Source organism: Moschus berezovskii, chromosome 11 (genome assembly GCF_049115385.1).
Source record: "Moschus berezovskii isolate FMDL1 chromosome 11, NW_MosBer_1.0, whole genome shotgun sequence".
Taxonomy (NCBI): Eukaryota; Metazoa; Chordata; class Mammalia; order Artiodactyla; family Moschidae; genus Moschus; species Moschus berezovskii.
In genome coordinates, this window is record NC_142470.1 from 33,916,547 (window position 1) to 33,939,974 (window position 23,428).

Genomic DNA, 23,428 nt, shown 5'->3' on the forward strand with positions numbered 1-23,428 from the left:
AGGATCGGAAGCCCAGCTTGGACACTTACTAGAGAGTTATCTGCTACCTGGGCATCGAACTTGGGCTCACTCAGTCTCAGATTTCTCCTAAGATGAACTAATACCTCTACTTTACTGCTTAGAGGACCAACAGAAATGCTCTGTACCAAGTTCTTATCAGCACACCCAGTGCAGAGTCAGCACTCCAGGAAGCTGGTCATTGTCAAGGGGGTGACATTAGTCTGTGAGCCTTTCCAAGGAAATGGCTGTGTCCTATTTCAGCCTCTAGTTGATATTTTTGGCTCACAGGAAATCTCAAAATCTACTGGCTAGAATTAATGAACAACAGTGGGGGCCCCATAAATGCTGACTGAGTTGAGTTGTCCCATACTTTGCCCCACAATTTGAAGGTTACTGCTCTGGGAGAAGAGGGTACTCAGAGAGATGTTCTCACATGGTGATTCCATGTGGGGTAGATGAAAACATACACACCACTTCTGACTGAAGGGACAAAAGCTTCGGGGGGCAGGCATCCACAGGGTGTGATTCAGGAGGGGCTCTTGGGTGCTGCCCTTGGCTTATAGGGGAGGAAAGTGAGGCTGAGAAAGCAGAAAGGGATGCAGTTAATTTAATGGCCACTCTGGGTGAGATGAGGTATCAGGTGGAATCTGACTTTAATGTGTTTGATGTTTGTATCCTCCAGATGGACTCTGGAGGGCAGACACTGTTTAAAAAAACCTCCTGTCTATGTGAGGGGAGGAAGTGGCAGGAGCCGTCAGAATGCATGCTTCCCTCTGAAGTTCAGAGCTCCATCTGCCAGCTCGTCCCACCCTCCCTCAGGGTGAAACTGTTCACACTATTCCTCCACTCTAGAGCCCACCGAGGCTTCTAGGCTCTTCTCAAACCAGCCCCTTGGCAGCTACCTTCCCCACGGCATCCTGGCCTCTCCCCAGCTTGGGCAGTGCAGACTGAAGTGCCAGGCTGGGTTCAGGAGACCAGGCGCTGCTGCCCTTGAGTCTCAACTTTAGGTGGGCTCTTAGCTTCTGTCCTGTGTAGCCCTTCTAAGAGCAGACTCTAGGCATGAAAATATATACTGGGCTTTGTAGCCTCATCTCTTCAGGGTCTAAAACAGTGGAGTTGCAGAGTCAGGCATGACTGAGTGACTGAACTGACTGAAACTTTAGCATGAACAGAATCATCAGGAGGGCTTGTTAAGATTCAGACAACTGGGACCCACCCACCCATGGTTTTGCTGGCCATTGTTGAACAACTGGCTGGGAGAGGGGAAGGGCAGTCCTGACTTGAAGCTTTTGCCCAAAAAAGTTGGCTTAAAGCTCAACATTCAGAAAACTAAGATCATGGCATCTGGTCCCATCACTTCATGGGAAATAGATGGGGAAACAGTGGAAGCAGTGTCAGACTTTATTTTTTGGGCTCCAAAATCACTGCAGATGCTGATTGCAGCCATGAAATTAAAAGATGCTTATTCCTTGGAAGGAAAGTTATGACCAACCTAGATAGCATGTTAAAAAGCAGAGATATTACTTTGCCAACAAAGGTCCGTCTAGTCAAGGCTATGGTTTTTCCCGTGGTCATGTATGGATGTGAGAGTTGGACTGTGAGGAAAGCTGAGCACCAAAGAATTGATGCTTTTGAACTGTGGTGCTGGAGAAGACTCTTGAGAGTCCCCTGGACTGCAAGGAGATCCAACCAGTCCATTCTAAAGGAGATCAGTCCTGGTGTTCATTGGAAAGACTGATGCTAAAGCTGAAACTCCAATACTTTGGCCACCTCATGCGAAGAGTTGACTCATTGGAAAAGACTCTGATGCTGGGAGGGATTGGGGGCAGGAGGAGAAGGGGATGACAGAGAATGAGATGGCTGGATGGCATCACTGACTCGATGGACATGAGTTTGAGTGAACTCTGGGAGTTGGTGTTGGACAGGGAGGCCTGGCATGCTGTGATTCATGGGGTCACAAAGAGTCGGACACGACTGTGCAACTGAACTGAACTGAACTGATGGTGTAAATACCCCTACCAAGGTCAGTTTCAATCTTCCCATGTGAAGCTCACTGAACACAGAGTTGGGAGAGATGTGTACCATCAGCCCTTTGGAGTGGGCCCCACGCCAGGGGCTCTGACTTAGCAGAATGGCTATTTCTGACCTGTGTCCAGGTGATGCTGATGATGGAGGTTGGGGAGCTCACTTTGAGAACCCCTGTTCTACCACTGCCAACAGGCCTATTAGGGCCAGTTGAGCACCTGCTGAATGCTGTGTGTGCAGGCACAACATTTCCCTAGAAGAAGCCCAGAGAGCCGTAGAGCTGCTACAGTGTGACAAGACACCCCCAGGGGGCAGGATGGGGCTATTGCCCCATCAGTGCTCAGAAAAGGCTCTGGCCTTCCAGCTTAACCAAGGTTTCGGAGTTTAGTCTTGCAAGGGACATAAGAGAGGAGTTTGTCCTGCAATAGCATTCTTTGAAATGGACAGTTGATGTGATCTTAGTCTTATGTAAAGAATAAAGAAAAACATTTTTTATAAAACTTTCCTCCTTTCACATGTCTGGAACATACTGTTTAAGCAAAACCAGCGTGCTTGCTATGAAAACACAGTTTCAAAACACAAGCCCTTACGCTGCTTCTTGCAGAACACTGCCCTCAACCGGACATCCTCTGGGGAAGGAGCTGGTGTAGGAAAGAAGCCTCGGGTCTGGTCTGTCTGGTGACCCCAGAGACCACATCCAACCCCGACCCCTGCTGCCCTCTATCTGGACTGGCTGGAAGCTCAGCAGGGTCTGCCTATTGCTTCTCCTCCTCTGGGGAGGTCCACGTGAAGAGTTGCCTGGGAGGGGGCCCAGGTGGGCTCCCACGTCCCTGGAGAGCTGGGACCTTTCCCTGGAAGGTGCAGGCATGAAGCCATCCATTCTTCAGGAAGGAATGCCAACCCCGGGTCAGGAGGTCTGGGTTGAAGACTAGGTTCTGCCTTGACTCTGCTATGTAATCCTGGGCAAGGACAGTCTCTGGGCCTCAGTTATCCCTGAGCTATTGGTGAAGGAGCTGGAATCATCCATCTTTTGACAGCCTCCCTTATGCAGCTCATCTGGGTTACCCACCACAAAGAGAGTACCCCTCCCACCCACCCTACCAACAGGGCCCACAGTTGGGCAGGCTGAGTGGAGGCAGGATCCCCGGGTACTTAGTCAGCAGGGAGGGGGCCTTCACATAGTCGGGCCCACAGACTGACCACAATAGAGCTGCAACCAGGCTCCAGGACCTGTCAATAATTCATTGCTTTCCCCTGGGAGCTGGTGTCAAGTGCCTGAGGCCTGGCTGGACCTCCACTGCTCTCCTGGCTCCTAAATTATTCAGGAATCCCAGGAGACTGGTGCCTGGGTCAAGCCAACCCCCTCTCACAGGGCCCTGGACAGGCAGAGGGGCTCGTACAAGATCTCCTGGATCTAACATTCACTGAGTCCTCACAGGGAAGCCCAAGGCTCTCAAAAGAGGACCTCATTCAAGGTGGACGGAGCAGACCCAGGATCTCCTGGCCCCTGACAAGGACATTTTCTTTCTTCAATCCCTGTCTCCTCATCTCCACAGCCGCTACAACCGCTGGGTGAGGGGCCAGCTCCTAAACTGCCCTCTGCTTCTAGAGCAAGTCCCCTTCTTTGTGATGGGTGGTGGGATCAGAGCCACAGGTTCTAAATCTTATACCAGCCTCCTTTACCTCAGTTTCCCCAAATACACCAGTCATGTGACTGGGTTCCTGGAGCACCCCAAGTTCTTCAGAGAAGAAGGACCACTTGGATTCAGGCTCCTAGTTCCTCCCACCCTGTACGCTATCTCCTCCTGACCAAAGGGGACATTCATTCAGTCATTCAATCATTCAATCCACAGAGTAATGGGGGTCTGCTGGGGGTGGGCCACTGTCCCAAGCTGTGGGTGTGGCTTTGCTAATTGCTCTGCCCAGAGGCTCCCCAGAGGCTTGGCTCCCTCATCAGAGGGAGCCTGGTGACTGAGCCGGACCACAGTGGGGACAGAGGGCACACACCAAAGGGGCCGTTTCTTTGGCTCAGGAAATAGAGCCCAGACTCCAGGGTGGGAGACTGAGTCCCACCTGACTCCAAGTACCCGCCCTACCTCTCTGACTCCCAGAGCTGGCCTGTCTCAGGGTGGGTTCTATGTTGTTCGCAAAACCACCACTCCTCCCCATCCCACCTCTGCCGCCAACAGCTCCCTGGACCTTCTCCAGGCTTTCAGAGGAATGGCAAGACTCTCTCCTACCAGGCCCATGCCTCCCCTTGTGGGGGTTTCCTGCCTTTTCTTAGGTGGGGGCAAGGAAGGCAGGGAGAGAGAAAGAAGGAGAATCAGAGTAGACACACACCCCGCTGTCTCTCCCCTTGTTGGCTTTTTAGAACAACTCATCAAAGCCTTGTATTCCAGCATATTCTTTGTTGCTGCTAAGTCACTTCAGTTGTGTCCAACTCTGTGTGACCCCATAGATGGCAGCCCACCAGGCTCCCCCGTCCCTGGGATTCTCCAGGCAGAAACACTGGAGTGGGTTGCCACTTCCTTCTCCAATGTTAGGGAGATAATAATGTCAATTATTCTTTGTTAGGGTAGTCAATTTCCTAAACAATCTACCAAATACTTCTGATTTGTTTATAGCAGGAGTTTTCATGTTTTCAAGGGCTTCCAGCATTTCAGTGGCTGATCTAGCAGCTTTTGTTTAGATGATTTAGCAGTCTCTTCCACATCCTTGGTTTCCACCATCACTGCTCACATAGCCCGATTTCTGGGAGTCTGAGGATCAGGAGAGGAGGAGGAAGACCAGCATCCTAGCACCCCCTCCACTGTTGTCTATCCCTGTGGCCTCGGTCTCCTCTCTGAGGCTCAGTTTCCCCATCTGCACAGTGAGGGTTGCTCCAGCTGAGCTCTAAAGCTCCCCAGTGCTCTGCCATCTACTGTGGGTCCTGCTGGGGCACCCAGAACCCCTACCGGTCCTCAACTTCCGCTTCCTCCCCCACATCCACCTTATTGTGCATGTTCCTGTTTCTCTTGTCCTCACAGGTCACCCAGTTTCTCATCCCAGGGAAGAAGATCCTGCCTTACTTTAGGGGTCCCCGGTAGGGTATCTTACGAACTTTCTTGTGGGTGTCAGAGGCAGCTGCCTGAATGATGGGCTGCCCTGAGCCAGCCATCCTGGAATGCCTACTCCAAGTACTCAGCTGAGATCTCTCAGGCCTGAGATAAAATCCACAGAATCCTTGGATCCATGTGGTTCCGCCTTTCCTGACTCAGAAACCCCTCTACAGCATCATGGTCCACTCTCTGCTAGCCCTCTTCCCAAGCCAGCTCATTGGTTGGAGAGCTCTCAGATCTCCCAGCAGTCGGCTGTCATCTGGCAATGGAGCCTGGTCCTCGTCCTGCTTCTAGGCACACATCTTTCCTCGTTCATGTGGTAGGAATCCTTCCTGGGGAGCAGGCATGTCTTAACCCCTCATCTTAGCACCTCCAATAACTAGCACAGTGTCTGGCTAGTACAGAGTGTTTCTCAGTGAATGTTTGATGAGTGACTGAAAAGATGGACAAAGGATGGATGGATGAACATGTATTTTGCGATTTTCTCCTCCAGGCTCTCAGCCCTTTGTCAGGAGGCAAGATTTAAAGTCCTTTCCCCTGGGGAACCACAAGGCAGTGCCTATTCATGTTCTCTGCAATCAGCATGAGGAATAGTGGAACCCTTGCCCCTCATCTCTCCTGCTCTGATGGCTCTACTTCTATTAATATCACCTGGGATTAGGTCACTTTTTCTTTTGTTTGTAGTCTTCTCTCACTGTTGAGTCATAGTGAGCTCTCAGTGAGTAATCCTCCCTTGCCTTTTCGGACATGTTTTGTGGTTCAACCATGACTCTCTCTAGCTTGTATAAGAGCATTTGGCTTTTGAATCCAAGACAGGAACTAACATGTACTAAATTTAGCCAATGCAGGAGACATAAGACGTGGGTTCGATCCCTGGGTCAGGAAGATCCCCTGGAGGAGAGCATGGCAACTCATTCCAGTATTTCAGTATTCTTAAGCTTCCCAAGTGGTGGTAGTGGTAAAGAACCTTCCATGTTCAGCACTTAGTTTGTGCCTGACACACAGTAGGCACTTAGTAAACATAGGGATTGGATGGATGAATGAACAACTATCTCACTTGATTCTCACAGCTTCCCTTTGAAGTAAGTACTTAGCCTTACATGCATACATTGAACTCAGAGAGGTTATGCAACCAGCCCAGGGTCACACAGTAGATAACTGAGCTGGGATCTGAGAGCTGGCTTGTCTGACTACTAAACCATTGAACCAAACTGTCGTTGAGCTTCTAGTTCTCTGCAGGTGTGACAAGTTCACTCTCAGGGCTACAGGTAGATGGTCTGTTGGAGGATATCATTACCTTCTCAGGCAGGTAACAGGTGCCCAGCATGTGGAAGGAGGAAGACTTGAGAAAGGGGACAGGAAGCTGAGAGAGGGCTAGGGGACTCTGAGGACAACATGGTTAATCCAGGCCAGGATGTGGGTCCTCCTTTACACTCAAAGGAGAGGGCAGTCCAAGGAGCAGGGAAGGCCCCTCTCGCCCTGACCCACTCCCCAGGGCCCCACCTCTCTCACCCAGTCCCACACTTACTTGTTGCTGAAGACTTTGCTGTAGTTGAAGATCTGAATCTCGAGCATCTCATTTTTGTCGATGCTGCTGGCCACCGGCCACCGGAAGGTCTGGGGAGAGAGGGGCAGCTGTGGCCTTGGGTGGAAATGACAGGGAGGGTGAGGGGAGTGGGAGGGGGCCCCTGGTAAGATGGCCCCTCTCATCAGCCTGTGCTTCACAGGGACCAAGCTCACACTTGGAATCTCATTTAATTCCAAGTGGGTGCTGCTGCCCAGTCCTTTGTCAAAGATGCTGCTCGTAAAGTCCAACAATCTTCCCAAGGTCCTGTGGTCAGTGAGAGAACCCAGAGCCAACCAGGGCTTCTGACTCAGCCCGGAGCTCCTTCCACTGTCTCCCAGCTGCCTCCCAGCTCCTGGGTGCACTTGTGCATGGGTGAGGCAGCCAGGGTGGGCTGTGAGTTTGGTCTCTGCTGTATGCCAAGGGAAGGTGTAAGTCTTTGGCTCTCTCCTGTCAAGATGGTTCTGATCCTGCCTTGAGTGGGAGGTCCCAGGCACCCCCATTCAGGTCACACCCCCTCTCCCTCTGGCAATGTTAACTTTGGGACAGATTTTAGCATGTTGGTGTGATTAGGGTCAGGCCCACAAAGAGGGGACAGCTGGTCTCCATTCATCATTTCTAAATTTGCCCTCACCACTTTTGTCTTAATTATTGAATCACAGTGATGAACAGGAAGTTCAGTGGGATTTTTTTCCCTGATGCCCTAGAAATGGCAAGGAGAGCCCAAAACAGAGGCCAAAAGTTACAAAGTACTCCACTCTCTAAAGAGAGCTACTAACAGGCAGAGCCAGCCACCTCCCCAGGGCTTCCTCAAAGGTGGGCGACCCCAGCCATCACTCCAGTTTTCCTCTTCTTGGCATGTGAAAGAAGATGGGGGAAGGGAAAGCTGGAGTGTCTCATCCCAGGCACAGTGTTTTGTGGCATTTCCCTGGAAGAACAACTCAGAAAGGGAGGTAGCGCGGGAGGGGGAGCCTGGCATGCGAGTTCCCAGTGACCTCTGCCCCTGGCAGTGGACTGGCTGACCTGTCCCCCAGCCTCTCGGGAGACCCATGCAGCACTGGGGGCAAGGACAGTGGCCACGCAGGGGCCTGCTATGCCACTGCTGGGTGTGTTGACTATATGGCTTATGCTCTGTGGGTCAAGTGGGTGCTGGGAAGAGAAGTCAGGGTCAAGTTGGCCCGTGGACCCTCCGCCCATGGCTGCCTGCTTGGGGGAGGGGTCCTCAACTCCCACAAGGCCAGGGCAGGAGCTGGGGGTCGGGTGGAGCCAGGTGTCCTAGGTTAGAAATCCACCCCTAGAACCTGTCCACCTGGTGTCCTGTAAGATAGCAGGCATACCACGTGTCCAGAGGTTTCCAGAGCTGATTGGAGCTCACTAGAGAAGCTGCCGGACTTTCCCGGTGGCTCAACAGTTAAGAATCTGCCTGCAATTCAGGAGACACTGGAGGTGCTGGTTCAATCCCTGGGTCGGGAAGATCCCCAGAAGAGGGCATGACAACCCACTCCAGGATTCTTGCCTGGAGAATCCCATGGACAGGGGAGCCTGGCAGGCTACAGTCCATGGGGTTGCACAGAGTCGGACACGACTGAAGCGACTGCGCACGCAGCACGCAGAGAAGTCGGCACACCACCAGGAAGGGCCACACTCACAGCAGAGACCAAGAATCAGATCAGGCCACACTCCCCGTCCCCTGCTGGAGTGGGAGGAGGAGGAAGCAGAGGCCAGAGCAGGTGTTCCTGGTCCACTCTGCGTCTTGAGCTGTAAGCCTGAGTGAAAGAAGACCAGACGAAAACAGGGAGCCAGAGTGGAGCGGTAAACGCTCCTGGACTGGATTTGAATAACGAAATGACCAGAAAGCTCTGAGGTCTGCTCAAGGTGTCACTGAAGGATGGTATCGGGGGGATTTGACAAGAGCAGGTGGAAAACAGTGACTTAAATTTCATTTTTATAGCCCACAAAATTCAGAATGCACAAAAGGCTAGTAAAAAAGAATAACAATAGTAATAATAATTTGTAGAGAACTTTTCATTATGTGGGTCTGAATGCTTTACATGCATTAATTCATGAGTAATCACAACCACCCAAGAGGCTGATTATGTGTTCTCCATTCTACAGCCAGAGGAACGAGGTCTCAGAGAAGTAACAGAACGATATTGTTAGTGGCCCAGCAAGTGCTGGGTGAGGCTCCTGAGGGCCCACCCATAAGCTTACCGCTTCAGAGCTGCTCTTCATTCTCCAATGGGGATTCAAGGGCTGGTGGAGGGGACCAGGCCAGCCTGGCAGGTCACTGCCCAGTGTGGGCAGGGCCTGTCACAGCTTTCATGTCCCCTCTCTCTGGGGCTGGCCAAGACCCAGGGAGATCCCCTGACACCTCCATGGTCAGTTGGAGTGGGCAGATGAGAGAGGAAGAAGCAGAGAAGGGAAGGGACAGGGTGGGGCGGGTGAGGGCTCTGTGAGGGGTGTGGGGAGGACTTTAGAGGTCTTGGACACAGAAGGAAGAGGAGCGGGGAGGGGAGGCTGGGAGGCAACCTGGCTGCCTGCAGGCCCATTAAGCTGCTTTGCTCCTGCATCTGGAGGCTTCCAACTCAGTCAAGGGTGTGGTTTTCTTAATGAAGTTGCTGTTATTGGGCTGCAGAGAAATAACCCAGCATGGCAAAAGCCTAATCATTAGCCATGGTGCAGGGAGGAGAGGGCCTGGGGGTGGGGAGGTGGGGGGCCAAGGTTTTGGTTTTCTTAGAACAAAGGGGAATGGGTGTTTGAGCCACCTGAGGGTCTGTGCATTGGATTTTGGCACCTGAAGGAGGGAAGGGGTGGGAGAAAAAGGATCTGTGAAAGGGGGTGTTGAAGAGTGACATGGTGAATACAAAGAGACGGGAATGGCTACCAACTCCAGGATTTTTGCCTGGAGAATCCCATGAACAGAGGGACCTCGAGGGCTGCAGTCCATTGGGTCCAAAGAGATGGACTCGACTGAGCAACTAAGCATACACAACACACACACAACACACACACAGAGGAACTGGGAAACAGGAAGTCATTTCAAAAAAAAGGGGGCTGGGGGGACACAGCTTGTGGCTTCCACTTGCCCATTCCAGGCACTGGCTTGCCTCGTGGTCAGGGTGCAGTTTACTGGGTCACCAGGGCTGACAGAGAAAAGCAGGCCACCGTCATGGACCCATCTGATGAGCAAAGAGGAGGGGAGTCAGCGAGGGTCGGAGGGGTGCCTTGGGGAGCCCTGACGGGAGATGAGACTCCAGAGGAGGCCCACCTGGGTGCCCTTTCAGGAATTCTTCAGCTGAGGGAACACATTTAGCATTTCCAAGAAGGAGTCTCCAATGAGCCCAGACAACCCACAGAAGCCTGAGAAACGTGAAAATGTGGATGATTTGAGTCACGGAGCGTTGGGGTGGTTTGTTACGCAGCCCCCGCTGACTGTGACAGTCCCCCGTGCTATCTGTGCCTCTGTCTAGGAGGCTGTTTCACGTCGGGGAGGTCTGTCATCAGTGGCAGAGCTGGCTCCATGCCTGGGCCTTGTTCTCCACACACCAGCCCCCTCCCTTCCCACGGTCCCCAGAATTCCTGGAATAGCGTGACTGTCCCACTCAGCAGTTCAGGGCCTGAGCAGAGGCCACAGGGCTCCCTGAGGGGTCTCTCTGCACTCAGCCTGCCACATGGAGGGCGCTCAACGAATAGGCCTCACACGGCTGCCTTGACTGCAGGGCTGTCCTTGCTGGCCGGCGGGTATGGCTGGGCTAGTTCCCCTCTCCACATCTCTTCCTCTTCCTCAGAAGAGTGAGGGTGATGTCCCAGGACTGCTTCTGGGGTTTCCCATGAGGCTGGTGAGGCATTGGCACAGAACCCTAATCAACATGGCGCCTCACTATAGTGACTTTTACTGTGCTACTGTTCCTTCCAGGAGCCGGGATAAGGCCTGGCATCCTGGGGATGGACACTGCAGGGACTGCAGGGGCCTGCTGGGGACAGAGCCTCTCTTCAGCCTGAGGGAGCACCAACATGCTTCTCTTCCTGCAGCCACAGCCATGAAGGGTTGTACCTTCTAACGCTGGAGATGCCTTGAAATCAGTGGCCTAGCGACTCAGCCAAGAGAGCCCATGCATCATCTAAGGTCCCACCTCATGTCAGCCTCCAAACTCTCCAGGTAGTCGCTGAGCCAGACACTGCCACTCCAGTTGACATGAGCCAGCAAGCCCCACACAAGGGCAGTGTTTGCTGAGTACCTTCTATGTTCGCTAAACACCTCCTCTGTGCTGGGCTCTGTGTAGGGAAGCAGGGGTGTCTCTTGGGAGCTCCTGAGTAGTTCTGAAGATAGACACAGACCTGCAATTGCAGCCTGTGATGGGAACATTGACAGAAGTAAGGTGGCAAGCATTAGGGGTGGGTGGGGAAGAGGAAAAAGCGCTAGTGGTAAAGAACCTGCCTGACAATGCAGGAGACAAAAGAGATGTAGTTTCGATCCCTGGGTCGGGAAGATCCCCTAGAGGAAGGCATGGCAACCCGCTCCAGTATTCTTGCCTGGAAAATTCCATGGACCAAGGAGCCTGGTGGGCTACAGTCCATAGGGTCACAAAGAGTTAGACACGACTGAAGTGACTTAGCCAGCATGCACGCACGAGGAAAGAGGACCTCTGTCTGGAGTGTGGAACTGTGACCCAGGTCACCTGCCCTAGGCTTGGCCGTGACCTGGCAGGTGACGGCCAGGGCGGTGGCGTCCTGCATCCTATCAGCCCCAGTGATCTGGGACTTCACGGAAAGGTTTCCCTGATGTGGGCTGGAGAATGACCTGGGTTATCCTGGGCTTCATCAAGTAAGTTTGAAACCGTCCTTAATCAGCAAGGTAGTGTCCTTAAAGGGACAGTCCTCTAGATTTTTTTAGGGGGAGGATATTAGGATGTGTTGCAAAGCTGTAGGGTGCAATGGAAAGAGACCTGTTTAACTTAGGAAGTTAAAGACCCAAGTCTCAAGTTGGGTTCATTCTTTGACTCAGCAACATTTCCCTGAGCCCCGTGCCAGGCCAGTAATGGGCCAGACAAGTGTGTTCCTGACCCACGTTGCTCACAGCCCATGTCTTCCAGGTACAAGCAAAGTGGGAAGATGAGATCTGACCCTCCACACTCCCCCAGGCTGATGACCTCTCCTTCTCTAGGCTCAGAATGCTCATACAGTATCTTTTTTGTTCTCGGTCCATCTCCCCACTGGACTGAGCCCTTTGAGGGCAGGGCTGAGCCTTGTCTACTTTGTAAGTGACCATCGGCTCTGGAAGTAGACTTCAGTTCAAATCCTCATGTGCTACTCATTGCCTAGGGAAACGCCCACTCAGTGCATTGCAGTGAGATATAAGGCTCAGGTGAGCTCTCAGCCTGGCTCAGTATATCACAGTGGCTCTTGTTCCTAAAAGTACTATTGTGAATCTGGCCTCTCTTAGGGAGGCTGGTCCTCAGAGAGCATGGTTAAGGCCAAAACAAGATGGCTAGAAATAGGCTAGGGGTGGCCATTCCCCTTCCCCTCCCAACCTCCTCCCCGGGGCCTCCGTTGGCTGTTGGCCTGGCCCAAAGGCTGTCTCTCTCTAACTTGGAAAGTTAAAGACCCAGGTCTCAAGTTGGGTTCATTCTTTGACTCAGCAACATTTCCCTGAGCCCTGTGCCAGGCCAGTAATGGACCAGACAGGTGTGTCTGGTCCACCAGGGAATAATCCCTCTCTCTCTAGCTTCTCCATGGTTGTAGGTTAAATGTAGGATCTCAGATTCCAGCCTTTGGGAAAGGAGACACCAAGTCCAGGTTCTGTTTCCACCGTTGTTGTATAGGGCATTGTCTTTCTGTCAGCCACGAGTCCCCCAACTCAGGCGCATCAGCCCCGCCTTCTGCGGGCCCTCTCATCCTTTTCTGAGTAGAGGAGGGAGGGACATCTGTTTTCACGTCTTTAATTTCATTTTCAGCCATGCCACATTTCTGTAAGGCAGAGAGAGCAAGGAGTCTGTTCCTATTTTTCTGAAGGGGAATCTGACTTGGAGAGCTTCAGTGGCCAGCCCAAGATCTCAACGTTTATCAAGTCCAGGGCTCATGACTCCCAGGCCAATGTGTTTATACCTCACCGAGCTGGTTCCCAAAGGCCCTGGGCACAATCAGAGTGAGAAAAAGGAGTTCCTGGGAAGCCAAGAGGCCTTTGGAGGTTTTGCAAGGGACAGCCGAGGTTTCCTTTCTCAAGCCTTTTCTGGAACCTCTGACAGGCCGGTTCTTTCAGCAATCAGCCAGGAGAGTCTAGGACTTGTCCATTCCAGGATGGGGAGACAGGTCCAAGTGTGGGTGCAGTCCAGGCTATTTGGAGAGATCTCTGGGCTCTGCCTGAGCAGGAGATGGGAGGATAGCCTCCCCTGCTCTGTGTGTGCTCTGCTGACCAGTGGCAGCCAGGCTGCAAACTGCTTCTTAGAAGGAGAAACGGAGGCAGGGCTGTGGAGAGACCCCAGCAAGGCCTTGCAGGGGCAATGGGGGGCGGGCCAAGCAGCTTTCTACTCTGCATTCAGAGGGGGCTTAGAATCTCATCTAAGCCTGAATTTAGAACTCTGTCTTTGCCACTTACAGCTGTCACCTTGGGAAGGAGACATTCTTTGAGCCCGAGTTTTGTCACCTGTGGGTTGGTGTGGAGACTGGATGGATGAGGCTTTGCTAAGGACACAGTGCTGTGCTGCTGTGGGAAACTGCTGCTGTGATCTTCCCATGGGGCTGCCCACCAGGGAAGTGATGGGCAAGTCCCTGTCATGTGGGGGGGGGCTGGGCCCTGCAGGTCACTTAGCATCCGTGCCCCATTCCACCAAGTGCCAGTGCGTTCCCCACTGTGATAACTGGCAACTTCCCTGTTGACCCATGGGTGGGTGTAAATTTCCCCAGGTGAGAACCACTTCTCCCCACCTCGAGGCTGCTATCTGATCCAGGCACATGCTCTCACTCATAACTCCCTGGCTTCTACCCCTTCCTGGTGTCTCCACACTGGCCTGGAGGCTCCCAGTGCCCAGGTTTCTGCAGGGATCTGTATGTGCTCTTGCATCTGCTTCTCTCTTTTGGGGGCATCTCTACCTGGACCTGCACACACCAGGTGCTCAGAACATGGTCCTGTGCTCAGGGCAGCAGGACTGACTCCCCCTCCCCCACCCCGTGCTAGGCAGCACTGGGAGGAGGAAGGACATGGTGATTAACTTGGAATGTCATGTATACCCAGGGCTCAGGTGTCCTAGGGTACAGTTAATGGAAAAGACTGAGTGTCCTTAGATGGGGCATCAGGTTGCTCACAGACTGGAGGCCTGGGTGGACATGTCCCCTGGGAGATTTGGTGAGAAGGAGGGAGTCACAGGCTCTGCCAAGCTAACGGGGGCGGGTGGGCAGAGGCCCAGGGAAGCAGAGCTGAGAGATGGAGCCAGGCTGCCTGCATCCTAACCCAACCAGGCCCTGCAACTTGGGGCTCTGTCTAAGGAGGGAGTGAGGGGAAGGAACGGGGGTTGTACGGTGGGGCTTGTCTGAGGCCGAGACACCAGGCTTGTGTGTGTTAGTTGCTCAGTTGTGTCTGACTCTTTGTGACCCCCATGGACGGTAGCCTGCCAGGCTCCTCTGTCCATGGGATTTTCCAGGCAAGAATACTGGAGTGGGTTGCTATCCCCTTCTCCAGATCTTCCTGACCCAGGGATTGAACCTGGGTCTCCCACACTACAAGCAGATTCTTTACCATCTGAGCCACCAGGGAATAATCCCTCATTTTGATCATGGCTTTACAGAGAGACTTCATACTCATTATCAGCTCCATTTGACAAATATGGTCTCTGAGGCTTAGAAAGTGAAGCTGAAAGTTACGCAGCCAGGAGGCAGAGAAAGCAAGGACAGAACTCTCACTGGGGAGGGTACAGCTTGGGGGCTGTGATGGTCCTTGGTGGCCTGAGGCCAGTGGGGAGGTTGAGTCCATGCTCCCTGTGTCAACAGCTCTGGGACTGCAGACACAGCTGTACCATGTGGGATGGGCCCAGAGTGAGGACAAGACAACAGCTCTCCAAGCACACCTGGAGTTTGCTTAGCTAAACGCTAGTCTCAAAGTGAACAGGCTGCCACAAGGCCTTGCCCAGCCCAAACAGAGCCAGACGTGAGCGGCAACACCCAGGAGAGACGAGGTAAGTTCTTCTGGGGTCAAGTGGAGTTTCTGCTTTGTGCCTAGATGGTGACTTAAGATGGCTGCTTCTCACCCCAAAGTCAACCCTGTAGGAACTAGAGAGGCAAGAGGGAAATATGGATTCTAGAAAGTGACAGACAGACAAGCAGATGGGGAAGCCCAGGGAGATCAAGGCTGTGGAGCTGACACATGAGTTGGGGGGGGTGGGGGAGCAGCCATGGGAGAGCAGATTGGAGGAAATCTACCCAAGTTCTGTTCGTATTGCTCCCTGGCATTACTCTGGGGCAATGACTGCTTGCTCCTTGACTGGTAAAATTGTGACATAAACCCTACTAGGAAGAGGTTTAATACAAATAGCTGTTGATAGACCAGCTGCCTCATACCTCCTTTCATTGAACCCCCAGAGCTAGTTTGTTGAAAAGTCTTGACTGCCTTCTGTCAACCATGTCTCTCCTTTAAGGCTTAGAGATGAGACCCTGACTCTTTCTGGGGTGACCGGGCCCCCCTGGTGCTCTCGCCTGCCCGTCAGCCCCTAGAGACTGACACAGCAGCCTCTGATGGCTGCTCGGTACTCATTACCAGACAGGGTAGCTGATACCAAGGGAGCTCAAAAGTAAACAGATGGGGAGTGTACCTCGTCTATAAAAGAAAGACAACACGCTGAACTGTACAACTGGAGCAGAATCATTAGAATGAATGGTCCATAAAAATAGGTATCAGCAATATGAAACAAGTTTAAGGAGTCATAAGAAGAAAGAACATGAGTAACCTGGGAGATCCATTTGAAGGACTTCCTCAGAAGACAACAGGAAAGGATGACTGAACAACAAAACATAAAAGCTAAGAAATGGAGCAAGAAGTAGAACTGACATCTGAGCATAGGAACCGAAGGGGCAGGGACACTATAAAAACTGAATATTTGAGAAAAATAATGGAGATGGAATTTTCTATGATAAGTGAAAGCTGAAAGGCCTTAGATTTGAAAGGGCTCACAAAATAGTGCCCAACAGGAAATATCAGGAAACCCACAGTTGGACACGTTATAATAAAACTTAAGAACTTCAAAGATAAATGAATTGTATTTTACTTTCCAGAGAGAAAGAAAAGATCATCCACCAACAGACAAGAATCAGTGACCACTGGATTTCCCACCAGTAATAGGGGATGATATTTTTGAAGTTGTGAAGGAAAGAACTTCAAGCTTAGAATTTCATATCTAGGGAAATTCTCATTCAAATCTGAAGAAATAAGAAATACATTCTCAGATTTACACAGCTTTAGAAAGTTTGCTACGTAAAGATTCAAATTAAAAGTGCTTTTGGAGGAGGTACTCAAATAAGAAGAAAAACAATTCCAAGAGATACTTCAAGAGAAATGAGAAGTAAAGGTGATCAAGTATCATGGCGAAGACTATTGTCTTCCAAAAGAACAAAGACGGCTAGGACAGATAAAGGAAAAAGAGAGCACACAATCATAAGAAACTAGAATTAAAATTCTAATCTAGACAATATCAGCATGAGGATGTGGGCTGAAGTGGGGAAATCAAAGAAGCATGAGGGAGTATTAAGGTACTTGTCACATTAAGAGAAATTATAATTACTTATTTGTTTGAGCGCTCAGTAGGATTACATAAATATGAGTATGGAAGGGTGACTACCTTGAAAACAGAAATAGAATGCATAGCTTTTCAACTAACAAGAAAAATTCCATTTACCCAATTGAAAGCTAGAAAGTAGGGGAAAATAAGAAACAGAAAGCATAGTTAATGGAAAATATAAAATAAGATGGTGGTAGAAATAAGCCTTATAGTAATAGCAATTTCAGAGGTAAATGGGTTAAACTAATCAATTAAATCATAGAGAGTCTCATATTGGAGGAAAAATATAAGATCTAATAATATATGCCTTAAGAAGACACATTTGACTTTAAAAACATAGTATTACAGAAAATAAGAGCATGAAATAATACATACTAAGAGGAGATCAGTCCTGGGTGTTCATTGGAAGGACTGATGCTAAAGTTGAAGTTCCAATACTTTGGCCACCTCATGCGACGAGTTGACTCACTGGAAAAGACTCTGATGCTGGGAGGGATTGGGGGCAGGAGGAGAAGGGGACAACAGAGAATGAGATGGGTGGATGGCATCACTGACTCGATGGACATGAGTTTGAGTGAACTCCGGGCGTTGGTGATGGACAGGGAGGCCTGGCGTGCTGTGATTCATGGGGTCGCAAAGAGTCAGACACGACTGAGCGACTGAACTGAACTGAAGAAATTAAAATGATTGAAAAAGATATACCAGGTAAACTAAACAAAATGGCTAAGATAACAACTTGATTATCCGATAAAATGGAAATTAATGCAGAAACAACATAAAAGACATAGAAAGACATTAAATACTGGTAGAAGGAAAAATGAGCAAGATGATACAGCCATAATGAATGTAACAGGCAATTGGTAAGTTTCAAAACACATCAAGCAACAACTGATAGAGCTGCAAGGAGAAATATATAAATCAATAATTGTAGCAGTAGATTTTATTACATCATTACTGAAATTGATAGATCAAGCAGAGAAAAATAACCAGGACCTCTGAAAAATTGAATAATATTAATAATAAGCTTGACCTCATATAATATAAACTCAAATTTATACTGTTACAGACAGAACCCGACACTGAACAAATTCCTTTTAAACAGAAGGAGCATTGATGACCACAAATTAAGGCCATAAAAAAAGTCTCAGTAAATTCTAAAGGATCAATATCATACAGACTCTCTTCTTTGATCATAATGCAATAAAACTAGAAGTGAATAAAATAAGGAACTAAAATTTCATAAATATATTTGGAAACTAACAACATATTATTGTATAACTCTTGGGTTTAAAAAGAAAATCATAAAGGAATGTAATAAATATTTAAAACTGAGTAATAATTAAGATATTATATATAAATGTTTATAGAGCAAAATTTAAATACATTTATTCAGGAACAAGAAAAGTTAAAAATAAAGGCTTAACACTCAAGAAGTTAGGAAAAGAGCCACAGAGTAGAATAAAATAAATAGACCGAAGGAAAATAATTAAGTAAAGGGCAGAAATCAATGAAATGGAGAACAACAGGGAAGATTAATGAAGCCAAAAGTTGGTTCCTTATAAAGATTAATGAGATAAACAAATCTTTAGCAGAAGATTTTCTTTCTTTCTGACCAGGAAAAACAGAGAGAAGACACGAATATATGAAATATGGAATGAAAAGAGGGAAATAACTATGTGCTGTGCTTAGTCACTCAGTCGTGTCTGACTCTTCATGACCCAGTGGGCTGTAGCCCACCAGGCTCCTCTGTCCATAGGGATTCTCCAGGCAAGAATACTGGAGTGGGTTGCCATGCCCTCCTCCAGGGGATCTTCCCGCCCCAGGGATCGAACCCAGGTCTCCCACATTATAGGCGGATTCTTTACTGTCTGAGCCACCAGGGAAGTTCAAGAATACTGGAGTGGGTAGCCTATCCCTTCTCAAAGGGATCTTCCCGACCCAGGTTCCAAAGAACTAAAAAACTTCCTGGGAAGACACAGTGGGAGAAATAGTCCATTGATTCCTAGAGAGAAAGGGGTGAGGTCTGGGTGAGACTGTACTTGTGGGAAGCCAGGTCAATTAGCCAGGGCTTCCCAGGGAACATGGGAAGGGAAACCACTCTAGGCCTGTTGAATGGGCCCACTGGCCCTTCTCTGAGCCAGTCACTCCACAAGGGGCTCTCCTGTACAGAGGTCCCTGAGAGGGGTCTGGGTGGAGGGGACAGGAAGATGCCTCCACAGCTCCCATCATTGCCTCCTCCCAGGAGCAAGGAGCTCTGGACAGGCCACTCCTCCACCTATGCCCCCTCAGTGTGTGGGCCCAGTGCACACCCAGGAAGCAGGGAGGTGCTGGTTCCCCTCTGGACAGGGACTTGTGCCGCCCCCAGGGCTTCCTACCTCATCGAAGTCAGCCACATCCTCACAGTTCTCCAGGACACGGGAGTAGAAGGACTGCCCTGGTGGGGAAAAGAGGAAATTATAGTCAGCCCTCCCTGGACAGCAAATTGTTTATTTTAAATCCCCCAAACACTGTTCTTTTATTTGTGAATGGACAAAGATCTCAAACCATTAAAAGTGGTCATCAGTGGGCCGAGGAAGTGAGAAGATACTGAAAGCACCATGCCTTGATTTTTGGTTTTACTGTCACCACTTGAGTTTGACATTTTCAGGGACTGTACTTCACTTTTATAACTTAGAGAATGCTTTCAAGTCCCCACCAACCTGAACCAGGGCTTCCCAGGTGGCGCAGCTTTCCAGTAGTCATGTACAGATGTGAGAGTTGGACCATAAAGAAGGCTGAGCGCTGAAGAATTGATGCTTTTGAACTGTGGTGCTGGAGAAGACTCTTGAGTGTCCCTTGGACTGCAAGGAGATCCAACCAGTCCATTCTAAAGGAGATCAGTCCTGGGTGTTTATTGTAAGGACTGATGTTGAAGCTGAAGGTCCAATACTTTGGCCACCTGATGTGAAGAGCTGACTCATTGGAAAAGACCCTGATGCTAGGAAAGATTGAGGGCAGGAGGAGAAGGGGAGGACAGAGGATGAGATGGTTGGATGGCATCACCGACTCAATGGAAATGAGTTTGGGTAAACTCTGGGAGTTGGTGATGGACAGGGAGGCCTGGCGTGCTGCAGTCCATGGGGTCACAGAGAGTCGGACACGACTGAGCGACTGAACTGAACTGAAATCCGGGAGTTGGTGATGGACAGGGAGGCCTGGCGTGCTGTAGTCCATGGGGTTGCAAAGAGTCGGACACGACTGAGCGAACAACAAACCTAAACCAGCAGACCATTTCACTGAAGCGTTACTTCCAGGTTGAAATCTGCCCCATTCTGAAGGTTAGTGCGGGCTGTCACCGGTGGGCAGGCTGGGGACTCAAGAGAGAGAGACTTGGTGGCGGGGGAGCACACCATGCTTCTCTCCCTGGAAACACCTGGAGACCTGTCAGGATCAGCGCCCAGCCAGGGAGGCGCTGGAGTGAGTGCCCTCTGACCCTCCACAGTGAGGGGGCCCCAGTCCCTTGGGACCCACTTCTCTGGCCTTGGTGGCCTCATTTGTGTAATGAGGGTTGGTACAGAGATCTCCAGGGCTTGCCTGCTTTTTAGAATTTAGAAGCAAGTCTTAGTTCAGTATGGAGCTGACAAGGAGGCAGCCAGGGATTTGTGCCAGGGTGTTTGTGTCTAGGTCTGAGGACGGGTGTGTGTGTGTGTGTGTGTGTGTGTGTGCGTGCGAATGCATGTGTGTGCACACTTGGAGGACAGAGGCATGTGGGGAGGCATGTGGGGCATCTCAGATAATGGGGACAAAGCTATAAGGAAAAAGCTAGAGACAAAAAAATAGATATGGAGTAGACAGATGGGAAAGAAAGACTCTAGCACTAACCGGGGACAAAACAAAGCAAAACAAAATGCTGAAAAGAAAAATCTCAACGACAAACCCCAAGGCAGCCGGGAGAGGAGAGGGAAGCATGAAGGATGGTCCCTGAGCCTCTTTTAATTTTTCCTGCAGGCGATATGCAACACAAATTGAGAATCAGGTGAGCATATCTGCGCATTGGGGCTCCCCCAAGGACCTGCTGCTTGGAATAATCAAAGGCCTTTTCATCCTGGAAGATAGTAATGAACCCTGGATATGGCTGTGTTCAAGGGATTCCTGGAGTGAAACTGAGCAACCCCGCCAGAGGGAAGGTCTGGTGGGAGGGACAGTGCAAGATGCTATCAGGGTTCAAACGTGCCTGAAGCCACCAGGGTTCAAACCTTCCTCTGCTTGTCGATTTCCTACAGCCTCGTTGGAAAAGACATAAAATACCATGAAATCAGCCACTGCAGAATTTATATATCAGGACTCTGTTTCGAAAAGCAGTAAAACCTCATTGCCTTAGGCTCCGGGGATTTAAGTGTGGTTGAATATTGTCAAACAGAATGAGCTAAATTTTACCTCTAGATATTAAAAAAAAAAATGTTTCCTGAAAAAAATCAAATCAATGGTACAGAACAGTGTAAAGGACAACTTATTAAGAAAAGAGAAAGTCATTAAGCAGTTTTGGAAACTCGCTTTTTAGGAGAATGTGCACAGGGGCAGCGATCATGCCGGTGATTCTTTTCTATTCACTAGAGCAGAGCCCCTTTCCAAGTTATCAGTGGGGATTACTCACTCATTTCAAGTTCATTTCCACTTAGCATCTACTCTACTCAATACCAGTCTTATTGACACTTCAGCTCCATTTTAAACGACTTTCAGACAAAACCACTGAAAATCCCAATAACCAATCACCATTGTTGCCACTGAGATGGAGAATAAGGCTTGAGAGAAAGGAGATGGCTGTTCCCTACAGCTGAGAGGCTTTTGTGGATAGAATGAGCAGGAGATTAGACGGGGAAAATTGAACAGCATCCTTCATTCCTTTGGAGGCTTATGGGATAGAGCTGAGCTCTTTGGTTTGAAATAAAATCCTCCTTGAGTCCATAAATGAAGTTTGAATAGCAGACTCTGTGATCATACCGTATGAGTGCCATGACATCAGATATACCCAAATAGAGCGGACCAGGAGTCCAAAGCTTAATCAAAGTAAGTTGTGTATCACTTGCCATTTGGAAGTATCCACGCTGCCACTAGTATCCTAAATGAGATTCTTGTCTTATCATTCAGGATGGAGCACTAGCTTTCATGCAATGTGACTTAAGTGTGTGAAACATCCCATCTGCACCAAACAGCTCTCTCTTCCAGTTTACCTTGCTAGAGCCAGACCTTGAGAATAGGCAGGCATGTAGCGACTGGGCTGTGAGCTGGTGTATGTTCACTCATTCTTGCACGCAAAAGGGTCTTCTATTTCTGCTGAAAGCACAGTCATTTGGCCATGGATGAGGGTGGGCCAGGTGTTTCCCAAAGATAATTAGAATCAGAATGCGATCTGAAGAACCTTATTACTATCCAAAGGTGGGGAGAGGTTGGGCATGTAAAAGGCTACTATATAAGGCAAAATTTGGTTGCTGGCATGCAAAAAAGTGAAAATAAATTGAGAACACAGGAGAAAGAAAAATGGCTTCAACTTAGCAGATCAAGGGAGACATTGTAGAAGTATGGGCAGTTAACACTGGAAGGTCAGATGGAATGTAGAAATTCAGAGAGACTGAGGGAAAGGGAGAGAGAGTGGACTCAGGCAGAGAACAGAGTGGCAAAGGTTTGAATGGTTGAAGCAGACAACGGAGCCAGAAGGAGCGGGATGCAGGACAAGAGCTAGTGATGGTGAAGGGAAGAATGAAAAGGGTCTCCCCTCAGGGAGCAGCCCCCCAAAAGAAGACCTGGAGTGAAGGGGGGTGTCCTGGGATCCTGAGAGGGCTTGGGGTTGGGGGGAGTGGACCATTAAGGGGAAGGAGAATGTCCTGAGACAAGCTTCAGGGACATGGCAGTTTGGCCCGGGACCTAGCCCTCTGGGCCGTGTCAGCACCTGACATTATTCTTTTCCCTGTGTGAGCTGAGAAGAAGGGCAAAACACTCTGCTTGTGACTGAGACCGACCACTACTATTTCTTTGCATTGTTTCAAATTAGCCAGACCTCACCGTCTGCACTGCCTGGTATGGACTGTATGGAGGGTGGCCTGGCAGTCACCCCATTCCCTATCACAGTGCTGTGATGGCCCCAGAATCTTCTCTCCCCCTGTTCCCCCACAGCAACTCAAGAGGGGTGGCACTGCTATTTTCATTCCTCCCAGTTCCAGTCAACCTGTTCCTTTTCAAAGGCTAGCTACTTCTATGACTGTGGGGAGGCAGGGTCCTGTGTGCAGAAAAAGAGCCAGGTCTAGCCCAGGTTTGGGGCCATGTACTGAGGCTCAGGCTGGAGGCCTGGAGCTGGCTTCTCAACCCCTGGGGTCTCTGAATCATCATCTCTAATGTGCATGACTCTTTGTGACCCCATGGACTGCAGACTGCCACGCTCCTCTGTCCATAAGATTTCTGGAACATGTTGCCATTGCCTCCTCTAGGGGATCTTCCAGACCCAGGGATTGAACCCACCTCTCTTGTGCCTCCTGAATTGGCAGGTGGATTCCTTACCACTGTGCCACTTGGGAAGCCCATCATCTCTAAACTGGGGGCAATTAACCTGGACAACCCTACATCCTGGAACCACTGTGAGGGTCAGCAAGAGATTGTTTCTGTGAAAGTCTGAGTAAAGCATCAAGTCCCTTACAAGCACAAGGGGCCACGGGATGGTGTTAAGTCTCGTGGGCCAGGCTCTCTGAGTTCGAAGCCCAGCTCTATCACTTGCTGGCCGTATGGTCTTGAAGCAGTTAACCTGTCTTTGTCTTAGTTTTCTCATATAAAATGGAGAAAATGATAGTGCTTATACACCTAGTACATAGCTCATTACCCAATTAAAAGATGGCTATTATTCTGCTAAAGAGTCCTGCTTTTTCTTTTGACATTTAAGTTGTGTCTTAAATATAAAAATGGTTTCCTCTATCATGAATCACATTTTGTAGCTTATTTTTAGTAGTATG

At 49.7% G+C, this 23,428-nt stretch overlaps 1 protein-coding gene across 4 annotated transcripts in view; it reads right to left on the reverse strand.

The window, feature by feature from the left end:
- The window catches only part of OTOF (otoferlin), a 91,345-nt gene that overhangs the window by 56,558 nt on the left and 11,359 nt on the right, over window positions 1–23,428 (reverse strand). For all 4 annotated transcript variants that reach the window (XM_088841728.1, XM_088841727.1, XM_055399605.2 and 1 more), the window contains exons 2-3: window positions 18,827–18,885; window positions 6,652–6,740 (exon numbers count right to left, since the gene is read on the reverse strand). In XM_088841728.1, the coding sequence (XP_088697854.1) occupies window positions 6,652–6,740; window positions 18,827–18,885 (148 nt within the window). The remainder of the gene's footprint in view (window positions 1–6,651; window positions 6,741–18,826; window positions 18,886–23,428) is intronic.